This window comes from Eurypyga helias, unplaced genomic scaffold (assembly GCF_000690775.1).
Source record: "Eurypyga helias isolate BGI_N326 unplaced genomic scaffold, ASM69077v1 scaffold15330, whole genome shotgun sequence".
Classification (NCBI taxonomy): domain Eukaryota; kingdom Metazoa; phylum Chordata; class Aves; order Eurypygiformes; family Eurypygidae; genus Eurypyga; species Eurypyga helias.
Genome location: NW_010223975.1, coordinates 72702 through 97983, shown reverse-complemented (window position 1 = coordinate 97983; position 25282 = coordinate 72702). Strand labels below are relative to the sequence as shown.

Below are 25282 nucleotides of genomic sequence, written 5' to 3'. Positions count from 1 at the left end.
GGAGTAACTTCAGGGATGCAGTATTATTTCTGTAGAGCTGTAGCGCTCTCATTAGAGTGAACATAGCATTCATACCACAATCAATTGCTACAAGGCAGAAAAGGGCTGGAGAATTAGGCTGACATCTCTTTCTATAAAACTCCAGAAAACATATTAATCTAGAGGTTAGAAACGACATAGGATTCCAAATTTCAGTCTCTGATACTGACTCTCAGCTATGCAGTAGTTGAGCAATGGTATAGACTGGAGTAGCTATAATACTGATTATGGCCAGTCTAGTCTTGCATGCAAACTCTTCCTCTTCAGAACACCAGAGGCTGAGGAGGTATCCAAATCATAAGGTATGCACAGTTCAGTGGCATACCAAGTCCACCCTCCCTAGAGCAGCATTTTTCATCCTAACTCATTAGAAACACTTAGGCTGAAATCCTGCTGTGTCTGTCTACGTCCCTCATCCTGTGTTTAATGCACAGGGGTGGAGGTTAAGCAACAAAACATGGATGAATTTTCGCTTGACTCACAACTCAAAACTCTCTTTTCCAACACACTGTTCTATCTGAACAGGGAACCCAGAGCTGCTTTCTAGCTCCCTGGAAAGCACTAACATTAAAAAAAAGGTAAAAATCTCCACTCTAACTCCATGGTTTCTTCGTGTGAGGGTCTCAGCTGCCTAACATCAGCATGAGCTGCTTTTGAACAAGTTGAGCCAATTCTGCACCCTTTCCACACACTGTGACAGCTTATAATAAAATGTTTTAGATTCCTCATGCAGTGGTTACTACTAATAATTATCCCAATTTCAATCACTTTCACTGAATTTCCAAGTATCACGTTCACAGATGTCCTCCCTATATGTGACTAGAAGGTGAAGAGTGAAACTCTTTGTAGGCAAAAGCCAAAGCAGCCACGAAGCTCCGCAGGGCAGCTGAGGAAAAGAGCAATGAGCTGCTGCGCATCGCGTGTCCTGATCTCACACCTCAGAGTCAGGGCACACAGCAGAGGTAACGGTTATGTTGTGCAGTTCATTAGGATATATATTTGCAATACTTGCTCAAAACAGGCACGAAGCTCCCAGGAAATTATGAGGAAACTGAAGCCTTCACAAATGGAAACAACCAGGACGCAGACAGGAAGGGTTGGTCTGGGTGAGGGTTTACAGGACCCCGTCGCCCAGAAAATTGTGCTGCCCTGACGTGAACGCAGTTCAGACGAACACCAGCAGCTTCTCTGCGTCGCTTTTTAGGATGTGGGCATGCCTACAGGCATATGGCTTCAGCTCTGTATCTTCACAGAGCACAGCATGTTTCTATGGTGCAGAAAAGGCAGCAAAAAAAGCTCCAGAAATCCTGAAGACTTATCCCTCCCTCCTTAATTCCCTTTTTACTGAAGGGCTTAGGTAACACAGACACTCAGTGCATATGCTAAAAGCAAAGGGAATGTGCCATTTACAATTAATAACATCTCTCTTTTCACTCTCTCACATTTTTCATGTTCTATATCTTTCTTCAGTTTTCCATAGGGGTTCTCTCTATCTTTCTGCCTTTCTTTGTGATCAACCGCCACCCATTTTTTCATTTCTGATTTGGTCATACATTCTTTTTCCTTTGTTCTTTTCTCCCCACCTTCAAAACTGTGCTGTAATGCATATTTAAGATGCTAACAGCACACAGGAGGATTTTTAGAAGAACACAGCACAAGAAGGGAGCTGCTTATAAAATCCAGATACACACATCACAGTTGCAGCCAGTGGATGCTGAGTGCATCCAGCAACATGTCTGGGGCTTCAAAGGAAGGTTTTATCCTCAGAAAACATGGTCCTGAGGTGTCTGTTTCCTCAGAATCACTGATTTATCCCAATTTCCCACAAATGCAATTCCAGTGAGCTTTATAGGACCAAAGTGGAGGGGGGTAAAAAGGAAAAATGGGAAGAGAGTAAAGAAAATAATACAGAAAGGCTACAAGGGCACCTTTGTTTGTATATTAAAGCTTTTGACTTAGAATAAGGTTTGTGCAGTCCCCAACTCAAAAAGAAAACCACTCAAAAATGCCAGAAATTAAAAGCCAGTGAATATATTCTGAGTTGGACTTAGATGCCAAATTTCTACAAAGTCAGTTGCAGTAATAAAAATAAAGACAAGAGAATTTTCTCTGTAACTGCTGCAGTATTTTCCAAAACCACTCAGCTGAATATAAATTTTAGTATCATGCTATTGTTTTTTTTGACTAGCATATGGCAGAGAGACCTTCAGACAAGTCACAGAGGGCTGAGTCTTGGAGGATTCAGTGAGAAAGTTGCTTGAGATGTGCTCAGAATAATTTCATATTTTAGAAGCAAATATTCATAGTTTACTAGCACAATTTTGTAGGAGTCATATAACTTCTTTTTGTGTGTGTGTTTATTATCCTCTCCTTTCTGGAAATCTTTCTGTGTGCTGAGAGCAAATTACACTGCAGTGACAGCTATAAAACCACGGCAGTCCCAGTTAGTCCTATGCTATGCATTTGCTCTCCCATAGCTAAAAAAAATAATCCAGAACTGTATGAGTGCCTTAGGCTTCCAGAGTGATTTGTAAGAGCAAGGTTTCTTTAACAGATCATATGATTAGTCCAGTCTACGCTCGTCCAGTCTACCACTATGCATAATCACAGCACGTTAGTGTGACAGTCTGGTCAGATTCTACATTCAAATCCCACAATTTAGGTTCTTTATGGTGGATCATTTTAATGTAGAATTGCAAGACATAAAACACTAGACCTCTATGTGTTTTCTATCAATTTTAGAGTGTCTTCTACCTCTCTAATATCTGAGCACAAACCTGGTTCTTGCTCAGTGCAGTAATCCCACAGGATTAAGTCATACTGTAAATACCAGACAAATTACAATCGGATTAGATGGGCAGTCTGTTCATTTACCCAGCACAGCTGCACTCCAGAGTCCTTTCCACACTGGTGTCTACTTATATTAACATTTATTAATGTTTTGTTCTTAAATGAACACAGTTTCTATTTCATATCGCTTATCTTACCGTTTGTGACCAATAAGGAGCACGTTTCCACTTCCTAAGGAGCAAGCAGAATGCTCCTTGAGAGGCCAAGAAGAAAGCTGTTCTTGGCACATATCTGCAGGGCAAGATTTATTTTAAAGTTGTCAGTGCAAAGTCCCTTGAAAGGTCTGCATTCAATTTCAGTTGAGTTGAATAGAGAGGATATCTGTCTGGAGGTAGGTGTGAGAAAGCAGCACAGATTTGCTGAATTTTCCCATATTCTCTGCAGGGATTTCTATAGGTTGTAAACCCGGTGCTTCTGCTGACATCAGTGAGCATAAAAACGGGTAGATCTGGTGTAACGTGGGGTTTACAGGGGATTTCTGCTCACTTATGAATAAGCAGCATGTTTAGTAATGTTCAATATTGTCTGCACTTTGCCAAAATCTCCCTACCACTTCACTGCAATTATTTATAAATGTCACATCACATCCCTCATAATCGTTCCCAATTACAGGAATCATCTTGCCTTTTAGGTACAAACTTGCTTCCATCCAGCACACAAATCCGGCATTATTGTATTTTTATGACTGTAATCACTTAGTGAAACCCTACTGAATCATGGAGCTAAGACTTTCATGAAACAGTATTTATGACTGCAGGCCACCAAAGTATTAAAGGCAAATAAAACAAACTGCTGCACCAACTCATATTCTCAGTATCCTGCTAACTCCATTCTCACCTCCACCTTCTGATTTCAGAGTCATTATTCCTGACTTGCACGGAGATAAATAAGAATGGAACTGCTGAGGTTGAGGCATTGGAGTCCATGAACCCAGACCATTGCCACCGAGCTTCTCCATACTTAAACTTTTGCACGTACTCGCTCAGCCGCGGAGGTGCAAGGCAGGCCACCTCTGCCCATGAAAACCCAGAGAGTGTGTTCCTGTGAGCCCCCCGAACGCGCCCCAAAGTGATGTGACCATGCTGCAATGAATAATGCAACAGAGCGGCACCGACACAACCAGAAAGGCACTGCAGAACTCACGTCTCTTCTGCAGCGACATGGTAGCTGGGAAACCAAAACACCTTCCTTTAGCAGGTGTCAACCAGCGTAGCTTATCACACTGTTTAACATATTACAGTTGCCAAATAGGTATCACAAGGCCTTTGCACAAGTATAAAGCTCTGTTCTCCACAGAGAGCTTTTCCGTAGGTGTCACGAATTCCAAGTCATAAACTGATTTTACTGAAGCTGGAGGAGAGAGCGTACTGAGCCCACTTTGCACTCCGACAGACGGCGTTATGGCTACCTTCCACTGCAAGATGCTCTCTTTGGCACCACTGAACAGGAGCGGTTTTGCAACAGAAAGACTGGTGCCTGCTTCTGCGTTCGCCCAACCTGTGACTCCTGCAGGTTTCATTAGGAGTTTCCCTATTTCACTAGCTCAGAAACAGGTGTACACTGTGTAAACCTGGATGCACGTGGGACAACGAGTTTATGATACAGCATATGAAAAGTCAATATTGGTTTAAGGTTTTCCCACACAACTCCCTCCCGTGCTTTTCTCTGTGTGTGGGTAACACGTTACAGGTCTCGATGGTTTTCGGATCGATTCGCAGCCAACCCGTCACACGAGCAGAGATACTCTGTGGCACCATACGGAAGAAGGCAGTGGGAAAGAGAGGAATGGCTTGAGCTGGTACTTCTGGCTGCCATCATACACGCTGTGATCATCGGCCAGGTTAAGGGCGATCAGTGGATCCTTGCCAAAAAACAACTACTCTTTGGTTATTTTGTTACAAGCTGCTTGGACAATCACTGTCTTAGCATCCATCAAGAAAGGGAGGATGTGACATGGTGGGAAGATCCCAACTCACATGTGACCCTTCCACCTGGGGAAAAGTTAACGAAGACTGGCTCCTCTCGCAAGGCCAAGCCATGAATTGTACTTCTCTAGTGCAGAATGTATACTTGAAAATCTTGAAAATATAACAGTATGAAGACTAAAGCAATTCTAACAATAACCACTATTCTTCCCATCACAAGAAATTTACATAAGGAATTTAGGCTTCTGGGGTATTTCATTATTGCAAGCATTTGATTTAGTAAAATATAGTGAAAGATATTATACAAGGAAGAATGAGGAAAAATCACATCAAGAACTTACTTTCTGCAGGTTCCTTAGATCTTCTGCCACTGGAGGACTTCCTCAGGAGACTTCGTCCTGATGTAAAGAGACTGGTTAGTTCCTCCAGAGGACTGGTGGGTGTCCGAGAACGGGAACCACTCTGAGACGATGACCCGTAGGTACTGACTGAGGCATTTACCATCTTTCCTCCTTCTTGCAATGTGTTTCTGGCTGTAGAATGAGGCACTGATGGAGAACTTCTTGAGAGACTTCCTGAATGTACAGAGTCATAAGGTGGAGGTCTTTTGAGGCTTAAGGGGGTAAGAGACCTACCCATACTGACAGGAGAAGGTGAGGCAGAGTGACTTTTAGGATAACCGTGTGGAGACTGTGTTCGGTATAAGGTAGAAGGATGAGGAGGTGAGGAGGTGTGCCCAGGGGTGCTAGTTCCATGAGATACTGTCTGGTCTTTCTCCAGTTTTTGATGGCCTGGTGTATGAGGTGGGAGTGAAGATGGAGAAGCTCCAGCCTGCTGTTTGATGTAAGACACATTTTCCAGAACGGGAAGCTTTGTGACCTCTAGTGGAGTTAGAGGAGACTCGTCAGAATTCGGGGAACACTGCACTGGTGCTGGTGGGAACACCAGCAGTGGAGGTCTGTGAGAAAGCAGATTTGGAAATGGTGGGGGTATATCACAAAGCAAGCCCTTGGGAGTCGATGGCACTGAAGACTTGGTGAAATCTAGGTCAGGCACTGTGGGAGTAGCACACTGAGAAGAACAAGTGTGATGGTCATATTCACATTGACATTTTGAATCTTGGCCTACATCATCAAATATAGGGTATTTCATCTCCTCATAGACTGCTTCGCTTTGGTCATCCTCGTCTTTTTTGAAGTCTCTGAGAATATTCCCAACCATTTCAATATAAACAGGCTCTTCTTCCTCTGTGTCTGGGGCAGGGCTGCTGACCTGGGATAAAGAGGCATCCCTAGTGAGTGTGGTTTTCATAGGGCCATGCTTTTTGATATACGTTTCGTCAAAAGATGTGCTTAGCTGAGTGTTTGGATTTCGTTTCGGCTTAGGAGGTGGAATCTTCTTTGTGTATTCATCGCTGTGAGGTCTTGGTTTGGCTGACACTGAAAACAGAACAAAATATAAATTCATCAGAAGCACGTAACACAGTCGACCATAGGATCTCTGTTACAGTGTCATAATTCTGGGATGGCTTTCCTGTGACCATCTTGTTGCTGGTTTTCTCTGGTGTTACATCAATAGAATGCTACAAAAAGCAATGCCCTATTCAAAACACTCCGAATCTTCCCCCAGAATGCGCTGACACTCCATTATTAAGCAGCTAGCCAGCACTTCCCTTCCTCCGAGACATTTGTACTCTCCCAAACTCTTTGGACAAGATACTTCCCATTTTTAAATATTATGCTTTTCAAATATCACTGTGGGATTCTAAAGACCCAAACTGTTGCCAAAGGCATAACGCTAAGTATCCAAATGAACTCCTTATGGCTGCAAGAGAACAGTTTAGATCCCGGACATTCATACTGGAATGACAGTGATGTAACTGCAGTGACACACTCATGAATCGAGACCTTTTTATTTATAGAAGCTTCTGCATAAAGTACAATTCGCCCAACACTGACTGAGAAAGAAAACATACAAATACTGTAAAATCTGCCACAGGGTTAATCCTAATAATTTACCTGGGAAATCAAATATCTCACAGATTCAGATCCTTCCCAAACAGGTTACTTCTAGAAACAAGAGACCATTTTGTCTTTGAAGTTATCGATCAAATCATTGTGATGAAATTCATTTGAAATGAGAGGTCAAGGGTTTCTTAGAAATTATTCTGTATAAACTGAACAGTAGAGAAAGTGTAAATTGTGTTTTTGCTCACTTTGAGCAAATAGTTAATAGAACATCTCATTAAATGTTGGGGTTAATGTCTCTTTAAATGTTTGGGTGAAGTCAGTTTTTATCCTAAGCACACTCAACCAACTTATTCAGAATCAAAATCTACCACAATCAATAAACCTATTTTATATTCCTGTAGGGTAAATAGTTTTTGCACGGAAAGCCTTGATACCTCATTGCTGAGTTTTCCAGTTGAAACCAAATTCTACACTACAGGCCGGCATAGAATGGCAGCTTTCCTCTCTGACCAAAATGTGCTGCTCCTTGCCCTGCACAGCTGCAGACCTGCCACGGCAGACTCGGCGCCCAGAGAAATTTCCAGGCGTTCTGCAGACCCATCAGAAAACAGACAGCAAATTTCTAACATTAAACCAAGCAGGCAGTGCTCTTGGAGTTAAAAACCTCTCGTTTAAAAACAGCCTCAAACATATCGCCAAAGCCAGAAGCAAGGCATGACTCTGCCAGCTGAAAAGCAGTATTTTGCCAGTTTTCGAGGATGCCGCCGGAGGGCTGGAAGATGCCTGCGTTACGGCATCTCACTAACGTGATTTGGTCAGTAGCAGAGGAGCATCCAAACATAGTGTTATCACTTTGTCACCCCCGCTTTGATCTGCTAAGTAACCCACCTTTCTCCAGTTCTTACAAGGCATAGCAATAAAGGCAGATGTTAAACAAGATTCCAATTTTGTTAAGGAATAAGGACCCGTGGATGTATTCGTGTGCACATATATGAAGCAATGAGACCACTCTTCATTGACAGCATTTAAGGTTAACGGATTACTAAGGTACAACAAAGCCAAAAGAAAAAAAAAAAGGAAATCTTGCCAGAATTTAAAAAAAAAAAAAAAAAATCAAAAAAAGATACTATGCTTTCGTGACGGTTCCAATTAATATGTTTCACTTTGCAGCAGGCTAGGGACATGCAAAAGCTACCACGGATAAGAGCATTTGGTAGCTTGATAGTTTTTCACTATGTGGATATATCCTAATGCACTTTAAATTTGTCTTTTTAATTAACCCAAATTAATTTTCTTGAATGTATTAGGATAGACTTTTGGGAATGAGATGTAGGCTACCAGAATCATTTGGGCTTTGCAGAAAATATTATGCTTGATGTATTTGACAATACTAGCAGATTTTTCTTGCCGTGCTTCCAGCTAAATCACCATTTCCCTTCTATTTTGTCTGTTATTTGTATATTATGTTCATATACATTCTACCGACACAAACTTGGTCTCAATGCTCTCTCCATGCCTCTGTTAATCTGATTTACAATCCTGGCAAAAGCAGTCTTCCTAAGTTTGGTGTTATTAAAATAAAAAGACAGGCACAGACTGCCTGATCATTTCTGAACATGTTGCCCAGGACCTGAACTCTAGGCTGGCTGAAGGATTACAGACTTTGCTGTATTTGAAAATTCTGGGGTTTGTGTACAGAGGCTTCTCGCAGTCTTCAGTTCCCTGTGCATCATGCTACCATGGATACCTGAGATGCCAATGCTCCCGGCTCCTCTGCCTTCCTCAGACTCCTGCTTCCTATGCTGTCTTCTACGTCCCCTGTGCCACGAGTGTCACCCTGAGAACATGCTCTGTCTCGCAGCTATATCCCCATGCTTCCCCCTCTTCATCTGGAGAGATGTTAATGACGCACAATGTAATCAAAAGATGCTCTTGTGCTGGAGGTCATTCAAGGCTAGCGTTAACTGATATTTTTACCTGAAAATAGCTAAAAGTGATTAAGAATACCCTGTTTTCAAACAAATAGTTAGAAATAACATCTTTTGCCTCTTCCTTCCTTCCATTTTCACAGTTTTTATCCATCTGATGAGGTTCTGCCATGTGGCCTAGACCTGTCCTTAGGTGTTGGGGTTTGCATATACAACATTCACAAGTTATTACGTTACAGTCAAGGAAATGAGAAATGCCATGGAAAAATGATTGACATCCTGCCATCCATTCTTGTAAAATATTTTTGCATGGGTTGAAATTAAGTACTGCAGTCATGCACACGACATTCTCATCTGCCTTTGCGTGATATGTAGCATTAGCCTAAAATATCTTGGTGACATTATCAACAAAAAGGTCAAATGACCCAGCCTTGCTGTATGATACACAGGGTAAATATGACAAGGTGAAAGATTTACTTTCCATTTGCTGTTAAAAGCATTTTTTTCCTCAGCCGCAGTTTATTTTGTTAAAGCATCTATTTCCAGGAGGCGGTATGTTACCGAGATCTTTTTCCCTCCTTGACAAACTGGATTTTCAAACTAAAATTGAAAACTAAATGATTTAAATATTTTTATAAACCTTATAAAGGAATAGAGGTACCACCTGTACGCTACACGGAGCAGGAACATTTGCTGCTGTAAGACTTCGTAGAGAAAATACACAGGTAAATGGATAGGGTAAATAGCAAGGGAACCTTTTTATTGTGACTGGGAACAGCGGAACTGTTCAACACCTACTGGGACCTCCCCTCAGCCGCAGCGACGCATTTGGGAGGCAAACTGAATTAGCTTTCAGAAGGCTGTGATGCAGGATGCTTATCATGTTTATTTACCAAAGGTTTCTACTCTGAAACACATCTCCATTGCAAGGGTTGAACTCTATGGCACGCCCGATAATGGAATACAGATCATAAACTCCTGCTCCAGCCCAGAATAACAGAGAAAAGAAACAAACACCGGGAATCCTGCAACTGAACAGGGCTGTGCAAAGCTAATGAAAGGAGCAGGGAGTGTTTGTACAGTTCCTGTGTTACCAACATTTGGCAGGGATAAATGTTCATGAATGCCAAAGCCCTGGCACGATCCCATAGCCAATGAAAGGAGATTATTTGGCAATCTCCAGAGAGGAACAGGCAAGATTGCTTAAAGTACTTGACATTTATCAGGCAGAAAAAGCATTCGGTGCCTGCTGGGAACATAAACTCCTATGAAAAGCAAACCATGCTGACATATTGGTGATACACATACTGCCGCGTTGTCTGCTCCAAACATGGAGTAATTAAGTGCTTTTCAACATGGATTACTATTTCCTTAGTGCAACTGTAGCCAGTAACTTGCCTTGAGTCGCTGCCACGGGTATGTCAGAGCACACGGGGCCCGATCCAAAGCTCAACAGAAGAGTGAGGGCTTCTCTCCCTGCCAGGTGCACATTCCCTTAACAGCTACATCCAAGTGCGCCACAAAGCTCTGTGAGTGCTTCTATGACAAATACACACGGACACAAGAGACTGCTGGGCCAGGGGGGAGTTCGAGCAGACCAGGGGTGATCTGAAGGCTGCTGGGTGATGGCTACATGGCCCTCTGTCCTCAGAGGGGATACTCTGGCAGTGAGAGCTCGGGGTGCTATGCTAAGGGCTTTGTTTTTGCATCAGAACCACTCAATCTACCACCGCTGATAACCTGGAGGCACGGTGATCCTTGCGAACAACACTGGACTTCATTGAGTTTACGCTGCTTGGGCAGGAACCCTCCGTGCTTAATAGCATCCTACTACTGAGCAATTATCTAGCTCTAATAAACTGCGAGTGAAACAAAACATGCAGGCAGTAAAAACTTCAGTTCTCATCTAGAAGCAAGCAGCACAGTGCTCAAAATAGCCTTACGGAAGCCCTGCTGAATATGACATTTCTGAAATGAGATATTTGTAGCGCAAAGGTTACCCATAGCTTTCAGACATGCCCAGATAATCTGCCTTTCGTAGTTAATTTTGGAAATACAGAGTGCTCCTGGTCATCTTATCCTTCAGAAGCATTTTTTTTACTCTATATGGAGAGACTGAAATATGAAAATATTATCAGACTGAGTTTTATTATTTGCTCGCTGTATAAGGAATGAGTGAAAATTTCTATAAACTAAAATGAATTTTGTCATTTTCTGTTGTCCTTTGGATGTTTACCAGCTTTTGCAGTTCAGAGACCAAGCTGATTTGTCGTGCTGTTCACCATAACAAACAGAATAAAAATACATGTAACAGGAAAATCCCTCCCTTTCAATTTGTACAAGAGACTAAAGTGTTCAATTTCTTTCTAAATGAAGGAGTGATTTGGGGCCTAAAAATTTTTAAAATTCTTAAAAATGTTACTTTAAATGCAAATGGAATTAATCTTGCTGCATTTTGAGGGGTGCTTCTATCAAAAAGAGCCTCCAGGAGTGAAAGGAAATAGAATTTCTTTAATTAAACACTGAATGCAGTGGATTCTGAATCAAAGATGCACAGATTGTGATTTATATCACATAATCCAACAGAGAAAATGCAGTTCTAGGGTGGCACAGAACCTATATATATGTGTGTAAGTTCAAAGCCATGACTAACCCCACTGGCTTTAATGAAATGAACTGCTTGTTCGAAGTTGCTTATGACCTTCAGTGCATTTGTGCACCAGTGCCTATATTGGGTTGGATTTCATTATCTCTGTAGATGAAGTTTGAATATTCTTAGTGAAACTGAATTTAAAAAGGCACAATCCTCTGAACTGTGCAAAAGATCGGCACTCAGGAGACCTGAGTTTAATTCATCTCTTTGTCACAGGCCACAGGGCCTCGCCTGTCATTTTATCCCTCAGTGCCTCTGTTCACCATCTACCTTTTGCTAGTTTAGGCTCCAAAGAATTTTACACAAGGTTTTTATTTTAATTTATTTGTTTATATGAATCCTTGCAGAGTGGTTCCCAACACTGGAAAGCAACAGTAGAAAACAAAAGCAAATTTAAACATTATCTATTGGAGACATGGAGGGTTGAACATGCACCTTTTCTTCTCCAAAAAACATTTGAAGGCAAATATTCCTACTGTGTAAAGAGCTATAAACCACACACACAAAGCTGCATCTTAGTGAATGACTATGGAAACCATCACTAGGTTGAAATAACATCAGAGAACCTCTCTCTGTCGCGAAAAAAGCCCGGCTTTCAAAACAACAGTGTCCTCCTGGACACAAGTCCTTTCCCTGCAGGTTACTTTTTCCTTTTGTAAAGGATGCTAGTCGGTAAAAGCAAAGAGGAAAGGAACACGGAAGGAATGAAAGAACCATCTGATTCATTGAAACAGCTTTGCAAGCAATAGGTGGGTTCAGCACAATGATTTAATGTGGTACATATTTCTTCCCCCTCCTGAATCTATTAGCTCTTACTGGAAATTATTTGGACATTTAGAGAGGACAAAACTATACTGAAAATGAAAGGACTAAAAGACAGTGTCATAAAATAATACTGACGTGCTACTCAGACGGCTCAAGGCTATGATTAAGGAGACTTCAGAAGTATTCAGGTCCCTTTAGTTTGGCTACAACTTCTTTCAGCTTTTAAAATGATTGATTTCTGCTGTAATTCAAAGTGGTGGAAACCCAGTGGCTTCAGTAGTGATATTCCAGAGTTAAACACCGGTACAGCAGGGAGCAGAATTGGGCCCTGCAGTTCAATGCAGTTCTGCGTTCATCCAAAAATACAACTTCTGCAACCGATAGGCACCGTGACTGAAGACATGCTGCTGCCAGATTCAGTTTAGGGCTGTGTGTCTGGCTCACAAAATGGAATTTTTGGCCCCAACACCACGGCTCCTTACTCGCTGTATATGCCGAGGTAGCCTCACCTGCCTGGGCTTCACAAGAGCCAGCCTACTGCTCTGGCTGCCCTGCTGCCAGAGCCTCCTCTCAGCACGGCGGGGGCTGCAGGGCCTTTGCTCTGCATTAGCAAGACGAGGACAGACCCAGTGATGCCCTGACATTTCAAAAACTTGGGAGTATCAGCATGCCGAAGAGAGTCCCTCCCCAAAGAGCAGGGCAGACTGACTCCCAGCTTTTCTCCTTCATAGCCCTCCTCTTCTCTGTGCACCCGCCTGACACACTGGGCTCTGCTTATTACCCTTTCCCACCGTGAAAAGGTCTCCAAAAGCTTTCAGAAAATTACAAAGTGACTAAGCTTCCTTCTGAATGCCCAGCCTTGTGCTTTCATGTATTTTGAACTTCACATCCTAGTTCTTTTAAAGAATGAGTAATTGATGTCCCTGATTTTTCCAGATAACGTTGAATAGGCAAAGAAAAAAAGAAAAGAGATAGTTTGAGAAATAATTACAAATTATTTGCAATCAAGCTTTTCTGTACTATTCACTGAAGCTGAAAGTTATTGTCAGTCGGCACAGACCTGGAAAGGTAGAGAAAGAAAGGTTTTGGGTAAGAAAAGTCAGTTTGAATCATCCTCTTTTTACAGGAAAACTGATGAACTGAGTGCAAATGAAGGCAAACAAAAAATCTCACAGCAACTTTAGATTGCAATGATTTCTGAGCATCCATTTAGAAAAATATCCGTGAACTAATACACCCGAATGCAAGGGGCCAGGATCTGTGGCACTGTGGGGCTGTAAGTTACATCAGTTCCAGTGGAAGCAGGCTCTGAGGAGGGAAAGGTGGGAGGATTACTGTGGAAGTGGGAATCTGCATAAAAGATCCTCACGCTGCCCACACATGCAACCATTATTGCTGAAGCGCTGGTTTCTTCGGTTTCAAATAGCCTGCAGTCTGCAAAAGTGAAACAGATTTTATCGCCAGTGCAACACTAGCAATAAAAAAATCCATAACTGTATATAATCTGAAGGAATTCTAGATATAGGAAGGCAACTGGCACAGGAATTTATCAAGGATCATATCGCAAGCATCATTAGATGAGTTACATAAGAGTGTGCAAATAGAACTACTGAATCATGCTTGCAGAGAAATTAATTTTCAAGGCATATGTGCTTCTTTGTGGGTGGCTGTAGTGCTCTGCTGCGGGAACCTACACAGAGCTGGAGCACGGAAGAGTTAAACGGGGTCACAACAGAGTACGGAAAACGGCCACAGATCATGAATAAAGCCCTTTGGTTTTAAAGCAACATTTATGGTATCTTGACTGTGATCTTGGACATGAAACTTGAACAGCTTTCACTTTTTTACTGTAAATTAACTGTCATGGCTCTATTCTTACAGCTTCCCACAAACTGACTGCATTTCGCACGGAGAATGATGGGCGACGTCAGCCCCCGCCACCCCCCAACCCGCGTCTTCATTGCGGTGCAGCTATTAGAGCCCGGTTCTCCTGTAGCTGACATCCTGCGCCAGCTGCCCCCTCTCTCTCTCGGCAGCTACCCCTCTCACCTCCCCAGAATATCACACAGAAGGTGGTGGGGCTCTGCATTTTGCCTGCCCGAGTTTCTACAGGCCGTGCTGCATGCCGACTGCAAATGCAGCAGCATCTCTGTTGACCTCCAGAAAGAAAAGATCTCACTTCTGCTCCGAAAAGGATGCTTCTGGGTATGTGCGACGAGCTGAGTCCCACCGACACATGCCTTACACACCTGTGTCATATGAGCTTGGTATGTCGTGGACACTATGATAGCAGTAAGCCTTTGAGGGCTGAGCTGCTTATTCATTCATGTATCATCCGCTGCTCAAAGGGCACCGAAGGCCTCTCTGATATCACTTGGCAATGCTCACGTAAACAAAGGCACACTCCAGTCTGAATGCAACTCCTGGCTTCACAGAACAACACTGCTATTGATTACTGGCTATTGTAGCTGAGGGAGATGATGTGGGAAATCACCTGCTGGACTTTCCTGAACTTCCTGGAGAAGGTATGGCAGAGAGGCTTTCTGACCTGGCACTCATAGAGACACCGAATGAGACTGATCTCTGCAGAGTTCCTGGCTCTGGGAGAGGTCTAAATCCAGTGCCTGCACCCAAACAGTGGCCTCTCAAATGATTTACAGGGAAACATGAAAGAAGGAAATGGAGCAAATGATTAATGAAACAGTAAATGTAGCTCACCTACTTCATTTGTCTAGGAAAAAAGTCTGGATTTGCTCACTTGAATTAATTGTTGCTTTGGTTCCCAAACACCCTGTCCAGAACACTAGCGGTGACTATATGCAAAGACTTGAATCATTTCTCCAGAGATATGAGACTTCATTTTTTAGATCCCATCTTCTACTCACAGATGCAATAAGTAGGTCAAATCCATTATTTGCTTACATAAGTAGCAAACTGTTTGCCAAGCTCCTAAAATAATTGCAACCCCTTAAATCAAGCTGGCAGACCCACGGAGGTTACACTGTGCATGATGCTGACCTCTCAGGGACTCCCACATGACATGCATCCTGTCCAACTATTCCAGAGGCATGGCAGCCCCGCCAAGTGCTGCTCAGTATCTCCCACCAGCGACAAGGAACCAAGAGGTTTCACTAACCTCCTCTCCCCCAGAAATGGTGTGGGCTTTGTACAATTCTCTTCCTTGAGGACGCTGTGTCAAAAGCCTCTCGCTGCTACTGAGTGACAGGTCTGGCAGGCTTTTCCGCCGTGGAGCTCACACGTCAAAGCAAGGCACAGGGTTGGTCATGGGGGTCAAACGCATCACCGCAGCAGCCGCGTCGAGAAAGCAAACGAACCCCAGCGAACAAGAGCTCATCTCGAGGGACACTCTTGCCTCTGCCAAGAGGACACATGGTGACCCTGCAGTTCCTGCAGGTTGTCACTGAGCATCTTTTGGGTGAGTATGACGAGAGCTGAAGTGGACAGAGCATTGTCAGAGCAGCTCACAGGCAGGCAGCAGTACCTAGAGATGGAACACCTCTGTGGTCAGAGGCTGAGCGTTACCGAGATGCCCACTGTAATCAGCTTTAGGAAAAGAGCCTCACAGCTATTCATCCTTCTTCCATCTCCATATGAGTGACTCCTCTCTCCTCCTCAACTCTAAACAACTTGTTGATGAAGTCACAGGCAAGCTGCACTTTATCAGCTTCCTCCCACCCAGAGATTCTCTGTGCGCTTGGCCTCTATCACTTCATCTTGCATTTATTTGCAGAGTGCTCTAGGAAAACTAGGAGAGTCTGTAATAATGTCGATCTGCAAAGGCCATGCAGCCACTCCTGATCACCGTAAGTTCACCTGGTATGGCTGCAGTGTACAGTACCATTTTGGCAGTGTTGTATTCAGTTCCAGACAATCTTTGGGAGAGCCCTGTCCTGTTTCAAATGCCAGGCTTAACCTCATTGTGCTACCTGAAAAGTGAGACAGAGGGTGAAAAGACAAAGATGGAGTGTGAGAAGGAACAGGAGAATTGCTGCCAGAAGTTGTTGCTACCTCACCCATGACTACAGAACCTGTTCAGTTAAGCTCACAGAAACAACTAATGGAAACAAGAAAAAGACTTGAATAAAATCTAGCACCCTGCAAAAAAGAGAAGAAAGACCAAGAAGCAGAAGACAGAAAATGGAACAATGAGGAAAAGTAGAGCACTCTAACAAAAATGTTTGGAAAGCTGAGGAAAATGAAAAGCAATTAAAGCAGGAGCAGTATCACAGCCTGAAAGATCTTAGCCAATATCTAAGGGAAGAAGCAGGCAACAACTGCCAGAGTATGACTGGACAGAAAGAGCCAAGATCATCCTTTGCTCCCAAAAGCTCTTTACATGAATGAATTGTGTTATTTCCCACAGTCTCTTCTACACTGTGTTTGCAATGAGCAAGCAGAGCACTCCCCTCCTCTTCCCCTTTTTCTCTTTTCCTTCCATTTTTCCCTTCTCCTACCCATTTACTTATAATCTGGACCCATCCAACCTTACAGCACAGCCCCTAGGCCAGCCCTAATGGTTCACCTAAGTGCAGAACACAATGGCATGGGTGTGGGGACAAGCCAACGCTGGGTTTGCCACTGAAAAGCCAGTGACTGCTGAAACTGTTATCCCAGTTACATTATCTGAGATAACATATCTCATCTTTTCCTTCGCCAAGCAACTTTTCATTGCAAGAAATGTTTTTTTTCATCCTATCTTGCAGCCATTGTAGTTCCCCAAGACTGCACTAGCATCTACTCCCTCTGTCACTAGGACATGGGGATGCACTCCCTCTTTGAGCAGTTGCCCCACCACAGGAAACCAGAAGTTATTGCTATAACCCAGTGTTTACAGCCTGCTTTGTTTTGCTGTTGCTCAGAAGCAAAGATCTTCCGAGGAATTCACCCATACCCCTGTGGCACATCCTCTGGTACAGGACAGCCAAGAACAGACTAAGCTCAGAGGGGGGTTGTCACCTACCATCTCCTGGGACTGTCTGAACTGTAAACCCATGACATTCAGAATTTCACGGAGCTGGACCATAATCGCAGCCCAGATTTTGCCATCCTTATTCATACCCTGCAGCATCAGCGATAGCAACAGGAGGTTGGGAAAGGGAACTTGAGCAGTTCCTATGCTGAGAGGCAGCTTGAGGTCCTCGTTTCCACAGTGACTGCCTTGGGTTCACAAATGAAACCCTGACAGATGTGTGGCATTTCACATTAAGCACGGACAATCATTTTCACATATTCCTGTCTCTGCTCAAAGCCTTTATCTACAGTGCTGTTTACAAAAACACTCACACATGTCCCATTGGTCCAAGTGTTGATTGTGAGCAGAAATACTCTGATCATAACTTGATTGCAAACTGCCTCAAAAAACAAAACCCTCATCACTATCTCAATTGCACAAAAGAGGAATCTGGGGCACTGCAGAGCCAGGTGAAATGCTCAAGGTCACCTAATCCAGTGGCAGAGCAGTGAAGAGCCCTGTTCCTCCACTGACACCACAGGGAGACAGTATTATTTGCAGAGGTCTTCATTCAGCATACCACTTACCCATATGCAAGCATGTATTTGCAGGACTGGGATCTTACGGCAATTAATCACTGCAGATAGTTATCCAAAACAGCTGTAAAAATAATCTCATTTTTAACAGAAAATTCAAATAATTCAGAACCAGAGAATACCTCGGGCTTCTATGTTTTTGTTTTATGAAACTTCTTATTTAAGAAAATAAAGAGGCTAGACATACTATCAAGTTTTTGAATCCACACTAGTGGTATAGCTTCAAGGTTGTGCTTGGTGCGCATCTATGTGTTTACTTTTCTGGTTGTGGTGGGTTTTTTCCTTTTAATCAAAGGGTTACTTACCATCTTATTCACAAAAATCAAAATATCGAGACTTCCATTGTCATAAGCAAAAAAATTAACTCGATTAAAACTTTCCCAAATGGGGAGGCTTGTGGCATCATCACAGTGACCGGAAGGCAAGACTCATGGCCAAACCATCCTTCAGTATTTCACCAAGAGGAAACAGGAGAAAGCCTCCTTTGCAGTCCTGCATGGAGAGGAAAATTCCAGGAATATTTTTCATCCACAAAGCACTGTTAAGGCCAACAACCTAAAGGCTATATGGCTCCCAACACAGAGTTGAGTATGTCCAGGCACGTTTATGCTCAAAGAATCCTCTACTTGCAGTACCGGTTTTGTTTTACTGCTAAGGATAACAGGACCTAGAATTATTCAGTTGTTACATGGAAGCTGGTGTGCGTTTGAAGGCAGAGTATGATTCATGTTTATCTCGGAGAAATAATTGAAGCAATGGCAAATATTATACCAACACACTGGAAATTAATCATAGAATGGCTTTGGTTGGAAAGGGCCTTAAAGACCATCCAGTTCCAACCCCCCTGCCATGGGCAGGGGCCACCTCCCACTAGACCAGGTTGCTCCAAGCCTCATCCAGCCTGGCCTTGGACACTTCCAGGGATGGGGCATCCACAGCTTCTCTGGGCAACCTGTCCCAGTGCCTCCCCACCCTCTCCGGGAAGAACTTCTTCCTGATATCCAATCTAAACCTCCCCACTTTTAATTTAAACCCGTTACCCCTTGTCCTGTCACTACAGGCCCTTGTAAAAAGTCCCCCCCAGCTTCCTTTCAGCCCCTTCAGGCACTGGAAAGTGCTATAACATCTCCCTGGAGCCTTCTCTTCTCCAGGCTGAAGAGCCCCAACTCTCCCAGCCTGTCTCCATAGCAGAGGTGCTCCAGCCCTCGGAGCATCTTCATGGCCTCCTCTGGACTCGCTCCAACCAGTCGATATCCTTCTGATGTTGAGGGCCCTGGGGCTGGATGCAAAACTCCAGGTGGGGTCTCACGAGAGCAGAGTAGAGAGGGTGAATCCCCTCCCTTGACCATAGCTTATAATATTGAGCTCTGCCACTTGATGATGTAAAGTACACCATGCTCCAGGCTTTTACTTCCCATATCTAAGCCTCCCTGCACCCTGAACCAGCAAGGAGCTGCAAATCATACTGGAATTTGGGTGGTGTAATTCTTTTTTGACATGCCAGCAGTTCAAAGTTATGGCCACTAAAATTAACACAGAAATTTGTGTGTGCTTGGCTTTTTTTTCCCCTTGTGCCTCCATGAAAAGCCCTTGCTGGTACACTGTGACCTCCAGACAAGCTGATGGCATTGCAAAAAGGAAGCTGTGCTCTGTTTTGTTGTCACTGTGGTGCACGTTATCCTCGCACGGCACTCTTTGCGTGGCTAGAAATTGAAAAGTGTGAAGTGCCCAACACAGTTGTATCACGTTGGGCATATGTTGCTTGATGTCATCCAGTATTAAGCCAAGTGGAAGAGATGAAGGCAGCAAAGCAGTGCACCGACCAGGACTACTATATCCTAACAGTCATTAGAAAGAAATTGCCAATGACACAGAGGATAGCCGTGACAGGATCTCACCTGGAGCCACACTTAAATGTCTTGAGACATGATTCTGCTAAGCACTGTGCATTCCTGGTAAGCTGATGTGAGTGAGGATGCTTGGTCCTCCCAGCATCAGCCTCGTGGCAGGAAATGCTTTGAGAGCTTAGTCATGCTTCACTCCATAAGGATTTGTCTAATTTTGTTGTTTAAGTGGGAGCAGAATTAGGACAACGGTTAAAAATAAGGTAAGATGAAGAGGTGGAAATGCAATGTATCTGCTGTGGAATAAAAAGTGCATCCGTTTCGTGTTTTTTCCTTTAATTCCAAATGACTTTTGCCAGACATCTCTATTATCACAGACCAGCTCTGAGAGCAAACAGGGACTTTTGCTCAAGCCCTTACTCTTTTGTCCACAATGTCTTTAACAGAAAATGCTACAGATAGTATGGAAAAGAGAAGTGTAGTACAAGTATTCCAAAATCGTGATTTTTGTAGTTTCATGGGCATTTTGTTTTACTTAACACATTCTGAAGGACTGTCAAAATGAAGCAGGAGAATTACTTAGATTTCTCCTCACCCCCTCTCCTGGACCTGATTTCAGAGTCATTCGGTGATGTAAAATAATGCCAGAACCTAGTGTTTCATAGTATTTCAGCTCACAGGTGGAAATGCTGAGAAGGCCCACTATTATGGTTCCCTGAGGTCTAAACAAAATAGAAAATGAAATACAGTCACAAACAGGACAACTTTTACATTTTTTTTCTAGAAGCATTCCAGGCTTGACATGCAGTGACCTTACAATAAGAATGGGTTTATTGACACTATAACCTTCCAGTTACGTAAGGGCTGTCTATCGAGGTTGCAAATTAACCATGCAGTGGACAAGAGAACCCACACGATAGCTTTCTTCAGAGATGCTCTTCACTGATGCAACACTTAACTTTCTGGTAAAGGTAATTGATTCAGACTTCTCAAAAAAACAGTTGAAGTACTTCCAGGGCTGGGCTGGCCCTAAAAGCAGCCTAGTGACTTTATGTGTTGCACAACCTGCGCTAATACTCTCTCCTAGATCCCATCTGACTGCATGAGTAAGTGGCTCACATTTCCTTGCCTTGGCACATCTGGGGACGTGCCCATACACAATCAGCAGACCTCAGGGTGACAGGAGCCTCGGGAAAGACTCCCACTCATCATGTCAGTATTATACCCAACACCGCTTTGAGGTCTTTGATGGTTTGCGAACTGTGGGGCAGGATGGTATGAATTCCCAAGTGCAGTTTGGGCCTGGGGTTGCAATCAGGTTTATAAACTCCCCTGAGCCCTGGAGCACTGGGGTACCAGTGCAGAAAAGCCTTTTTTATTTAGCAGGGCTTACTCGACTCAGCTGAGGGCAGGCAGCCTCCTCCTGGACTATCTGCCTTCGCAGCCAATCTGGTAAATCAGCACAATGCTCCCTGAACTCACATTATTAAGGCTTTTCCATTATCAAGAACATCACATCTTCCATCACTCTCGAGAGCAGAGAGATATCCGTACTGCAGGGGGGCTGCACATGTAATTTTGTGCTCTTTTACGCAGGTGCAGTTTCTCTCAGCAAATGAGCAACAGCCTAATGTGCAAGGAGAGAGGAGGAGTATATAAAGCAACTTTGTTAAATTAAAAAGAAAAAATAAAAAGACACTAAGCACACCAGATAGACTAGCACAACACAGCTAAAGTACCAGCTACCAAGTCTTGGGCATAGTGCAATTCCCAAGCGGGTAACTAGATCTCTGTGTCTTTTACCACTGCATGGTCTATTTTCTGTTCAGTGCTTGCAGCTTCCATTAACGTTAATGAGTATGCATATGTGCCTTGAGGGTAAGAACATACTCCCTCTGTGGCTTCCAAACTTGTTTATAAATCCCTCCAAAAATCACATTGCATTCCTTGCTCGGCGCACAAAGCTATTACAACAGCTATCAGAACTATTGCTCCCATTCCTTCCTTCCCCCTTGCCCTCCCTTATCTGAGGGACCAGAAAACAGACCTGAAAAGATGAAGGGCTGGAGGAGGTGGCATGTGCAGGAAACCCCAGCTCTGGGAGCTGCAATCTGAACATCTCAGCAAAAGCAAAGAAAACCAGGCCCCAAACCACTGAAAAACTACACACACAGACAAGAAGGCAAAGCCTTTGAAAATCTCTAAGCTATTAAATGCTAGAGAATAGATGGAAATCTTTGTAGTGTCCTTCCTGCTAGAGCACAGGGCAGTGGGAACAAGCTGCTTCAGCAACCCAAGGGGTGGAGACAGAGCAGGGGCACTCCGGGCAGAGCCGCTCAGCAAAGCCGGGCCAGCGCTGCCCTCCAGCCCGCGAGCACTGCGGCACCAGGGCGGTGCGAGGCAGAACAGAGGGAAAGACGTGCTAGGTTTTGGAGAGACTGCGTTGTTCTGGTGCGGTGGGAGGCACCGTATCCATCCCTGTGCCACCTGGACACACAGGGCAGGTCTCTGGAGTCACAGGGTAGTTAGGAGCTCCACCTCACCCTACCGATGACAGGGCAAGTGTTTTGTGACGGTGGCTTTGACTCTTCCCTCCATCATTGCCACCTCCCTTCTCCCGGTGTGCGCAGTCTCAAGTTAAGCCCTCTCAAGCCTCACTGTCTGCAAGAGATTACAGCGCACAAAAAAGAATGGGTAATGAGGTCAAGGATCAGATTAAGGCATGTGAAGGAAAACAGACGCTGCTTTACACATGGCTGAACACCGCCTTGCGTTATACCTGTGTAGCTAACGGGAACACTAGCTGCAGCTCTTCGTGAGCCAAAACACAGTGCTGAAAACATGGAAAAGGGAAATGAGCTAAATCACAGAGTGCACAGTGCTGGGGCTGCTCAGCCACAATGACACACATGTCCTGGGAGAAGCCTTGGAGGCTGGACCCCAGGAGGCAGCACCCCTGTCTGGGCACGCAGTCAGCCCTCCCCCGTTCTCAGGCCCACGCCCCGCCATCACAGCAGCGTCGCAGGCCGCAGGGGCCACCGGCCCTCGCTAAGGGGTGGGGTGCATTGCAAGAGCAATCCCCATCAGTCTTCAGGGTGCTGCAGAGAGCCCGTGTCTCAAAGACACGTTCCTAAAATACTGCATTCCGCCGCGTCAGCACTGGGTTGTCATGTCGGGCAGGAGGCCAAGCTGATAGCCCAGAAGCAGCAGCATCTTACCGCCCAGAGCTATACCCACCAGACCTCATCTGTCAGTCCCTTCAGACTCGTTGGGTCTGAACAGAGCTCATTAGTGATGTCGTCTTTTCGTAGGCATGGATGAAAAGATGTGGGAATGAGATCTGGCTATAAGGAAGGACAGGGCATGGTTACTGCAGAGGACACTATTTCAAAGTTCGGGTTAAATACATCATTTGTTAAGGCAGGAAATAAAAGGAAACCAGCACCATGCAAAACCAGCAAAAGCACTAAATCCCTTTAATCCAAGTTTTATTTAATGAGAGCAGCAAAGTGCAAGTTTACCACGCAGTCACCCGTCTAGCTGACAGAAAACTAGATTTATGAGAAAGGCCAGCTGAACTGCAACCCCAGTTACAGTTACTGTAATTGCTTTTCTCCAGAGGAGAATTTTCCTTACAAGTTGGCCACCTTTAGAGATCACTGAGCAACAGAGAGAGGCTTCCACTGCCCAGGATTAGAAAGCAGCAAGAAGGATATCCTCCTCCACACATGACACTCGGAAGGAAAACACTAAACAAATTGAGCGGTTTGGAGAGATGGGAATCTCCACAGGCGTCTTTATGTATCAGACCCCAACTTCCTGTGGGCTCTGGCAGGAGCAGAATTACAACCACGAACAGCATTTGGAAGAGTTAATCTGTTTTAATTTGCATTTGTGCGCACGTGTTTACGTGTACATGCAAGCACACACGACTTGCATTTTCATTATACTTAAATGTGTATATTAGGTATATATAAATGACATGGTATGTGTTTTGTGTGTAGTCATCACCCATATTACCAAACAGAATTTTAACAAAAAGTTAACTTTCAAAATGCAGCTCACTTACGCCTCTTCATTTCTGTTTGTACTGCAATAGATCTGCAAACCTTCCTTGTGGACATGCAGCGATCTCATAAAAAAACTCTGCTCGAGACTGCGTATATTTACCAGTTATACTGTTTTATTAATTCCTTTTTCTGTAAGACTGGGCACCAAAAGCACGTCAATTAATTAAATGCCTGCATTTTCTCAATGAAGAGCCTTTCAGGATCAAGATTAGATAAGCCTTCCATGCTTTAGTGTCATTTAAAATCACCTTTTTCAGTTCACTTCTCACTTCCAGTGAGTGATGTATGGGGCACTGCTGCATTTGTTTGCTGTTCCTATCAGAGTCTGAAAACTCTGTAGAAAAGACAACCCACGTTTTTAAAAACAGTTTTCTAAAAATCTGTCACAGAGGAGAAATGCATTTGGTGGAAGGCGTTCAGTGGGTGAACATGAGAGGTATCCGGAAGAATAAAAAAGGAATATTGAAGCATAAGAAGTGACACAGAAGTGAGGAAACACAGCAACAACATTAAAGTCAAGTTAAGGAGAATGAGACCTTCAGGCTGGAGAGTGCTTTTTCCTTGGAGAGCCAAGGCAGATGGGATGAAACACACAAACTGAAGTGTTATCACGCTGCTACGCAATGAGACAGGGTTAATACGTGTCATCGCAACTTAAATGATTCTCACTCCCACCAGTTTGGAATCAGGATCACTTATAGGAAAAGCGTACAGAACCAGTGTGGCTGTTACTGGTGCTGTTTGTGCTTCAGGAGGAAAAGGCTTTCAAGCCCATCACCAAATGTCTTCTGCCACTTACGTGTGCGGTACAGTCAGACTCATATTCAAAACATAATCTAATGTTATGGTAGATATTATGACGGGATGGATTCAATATTTGGACTTTACCAGGATCAGAAAAAGAATAAAAGTTGCCAGCAGTAACTGTATTTGTTTGTATAAACTGGATCATTATCAAAAAGCAAAAAGCAAACAAGTTTAATAAAAATGAGTGGTGAATCTGTCCCTGGTTGCCTAGGAAATGTAGCAAATTCCTTTTCAAAGTAGCCACAGGGTCAGACAATAGACATTATAGTCTGAATTGTTTTGCATTGCCATAAAAAATGATCTGGGAATAATTTTGTGACAACCCCTTTGTAGAGATTCCACAATAGTTGATGCAGAAACAATAGGTTTTTCATCATTGTTTTCCATAGTTCCTGGAAAAAGCTGTAGCCATTCAGCTGCACATGCCACAAGTACCCATAAATGTGTGAGACACATGCATATACAAATATTTGGGTACAATATGGACAACAGCGGCTGAAAGTTAAACCTTCCTGCTCTTGGACTTGAGCTTTCAAAGACCTCCCTAAGAGAACGCGAATATTGTGTTCTATTGACCATCTCACCTAAAATTGGAAAGATACAGGTTTACAATTTCTTGAATTGAAAGACTCCTACTAGAATGAGAACTACTAGGTATGTTAAGGTCACTACTAGGTGACCTTAACACCTTGCACATGAAAAACAGACTGGCAGAATCAGAGCTTCACAGGTTTCTTTGAGCGAGGCACATTTCAGATACTAATTTTGCTTGGGATTAATTGTAGAGCAACAGTAATAATATCGTATTCTGAAATAAGCTGTTTTAATATTGTCATGGTTAAGGCCCAGCTAGCAACTCAGCA

The 25282-nt window shown here is 43.7% G+C and overlaps 1 protein-coding gene across 1 annotated transcript in view; it reads right to left on the bottom strand.

The window, feature by feature from the left end:
- NYAP2 (neuronal tyrosine-phosphorylated phosphoinositide-3-kinase adaptor 2) overlaps positions 1–25282 on the bottom strand; it is a 104434-nt gene that overhangs the window by 13724 nt on the left and 65428 nt on the right. The window contains exon 3 of the mRNA XM_010159405.1: positions 5156–6253. Within this exon, the coding sequence (XP_010157707.1) occupies positions 5156–6253 (1098 nt within the window). The remainder of the gene's footprint in view (positions 1–5155; positions 6254–25282) is intronic.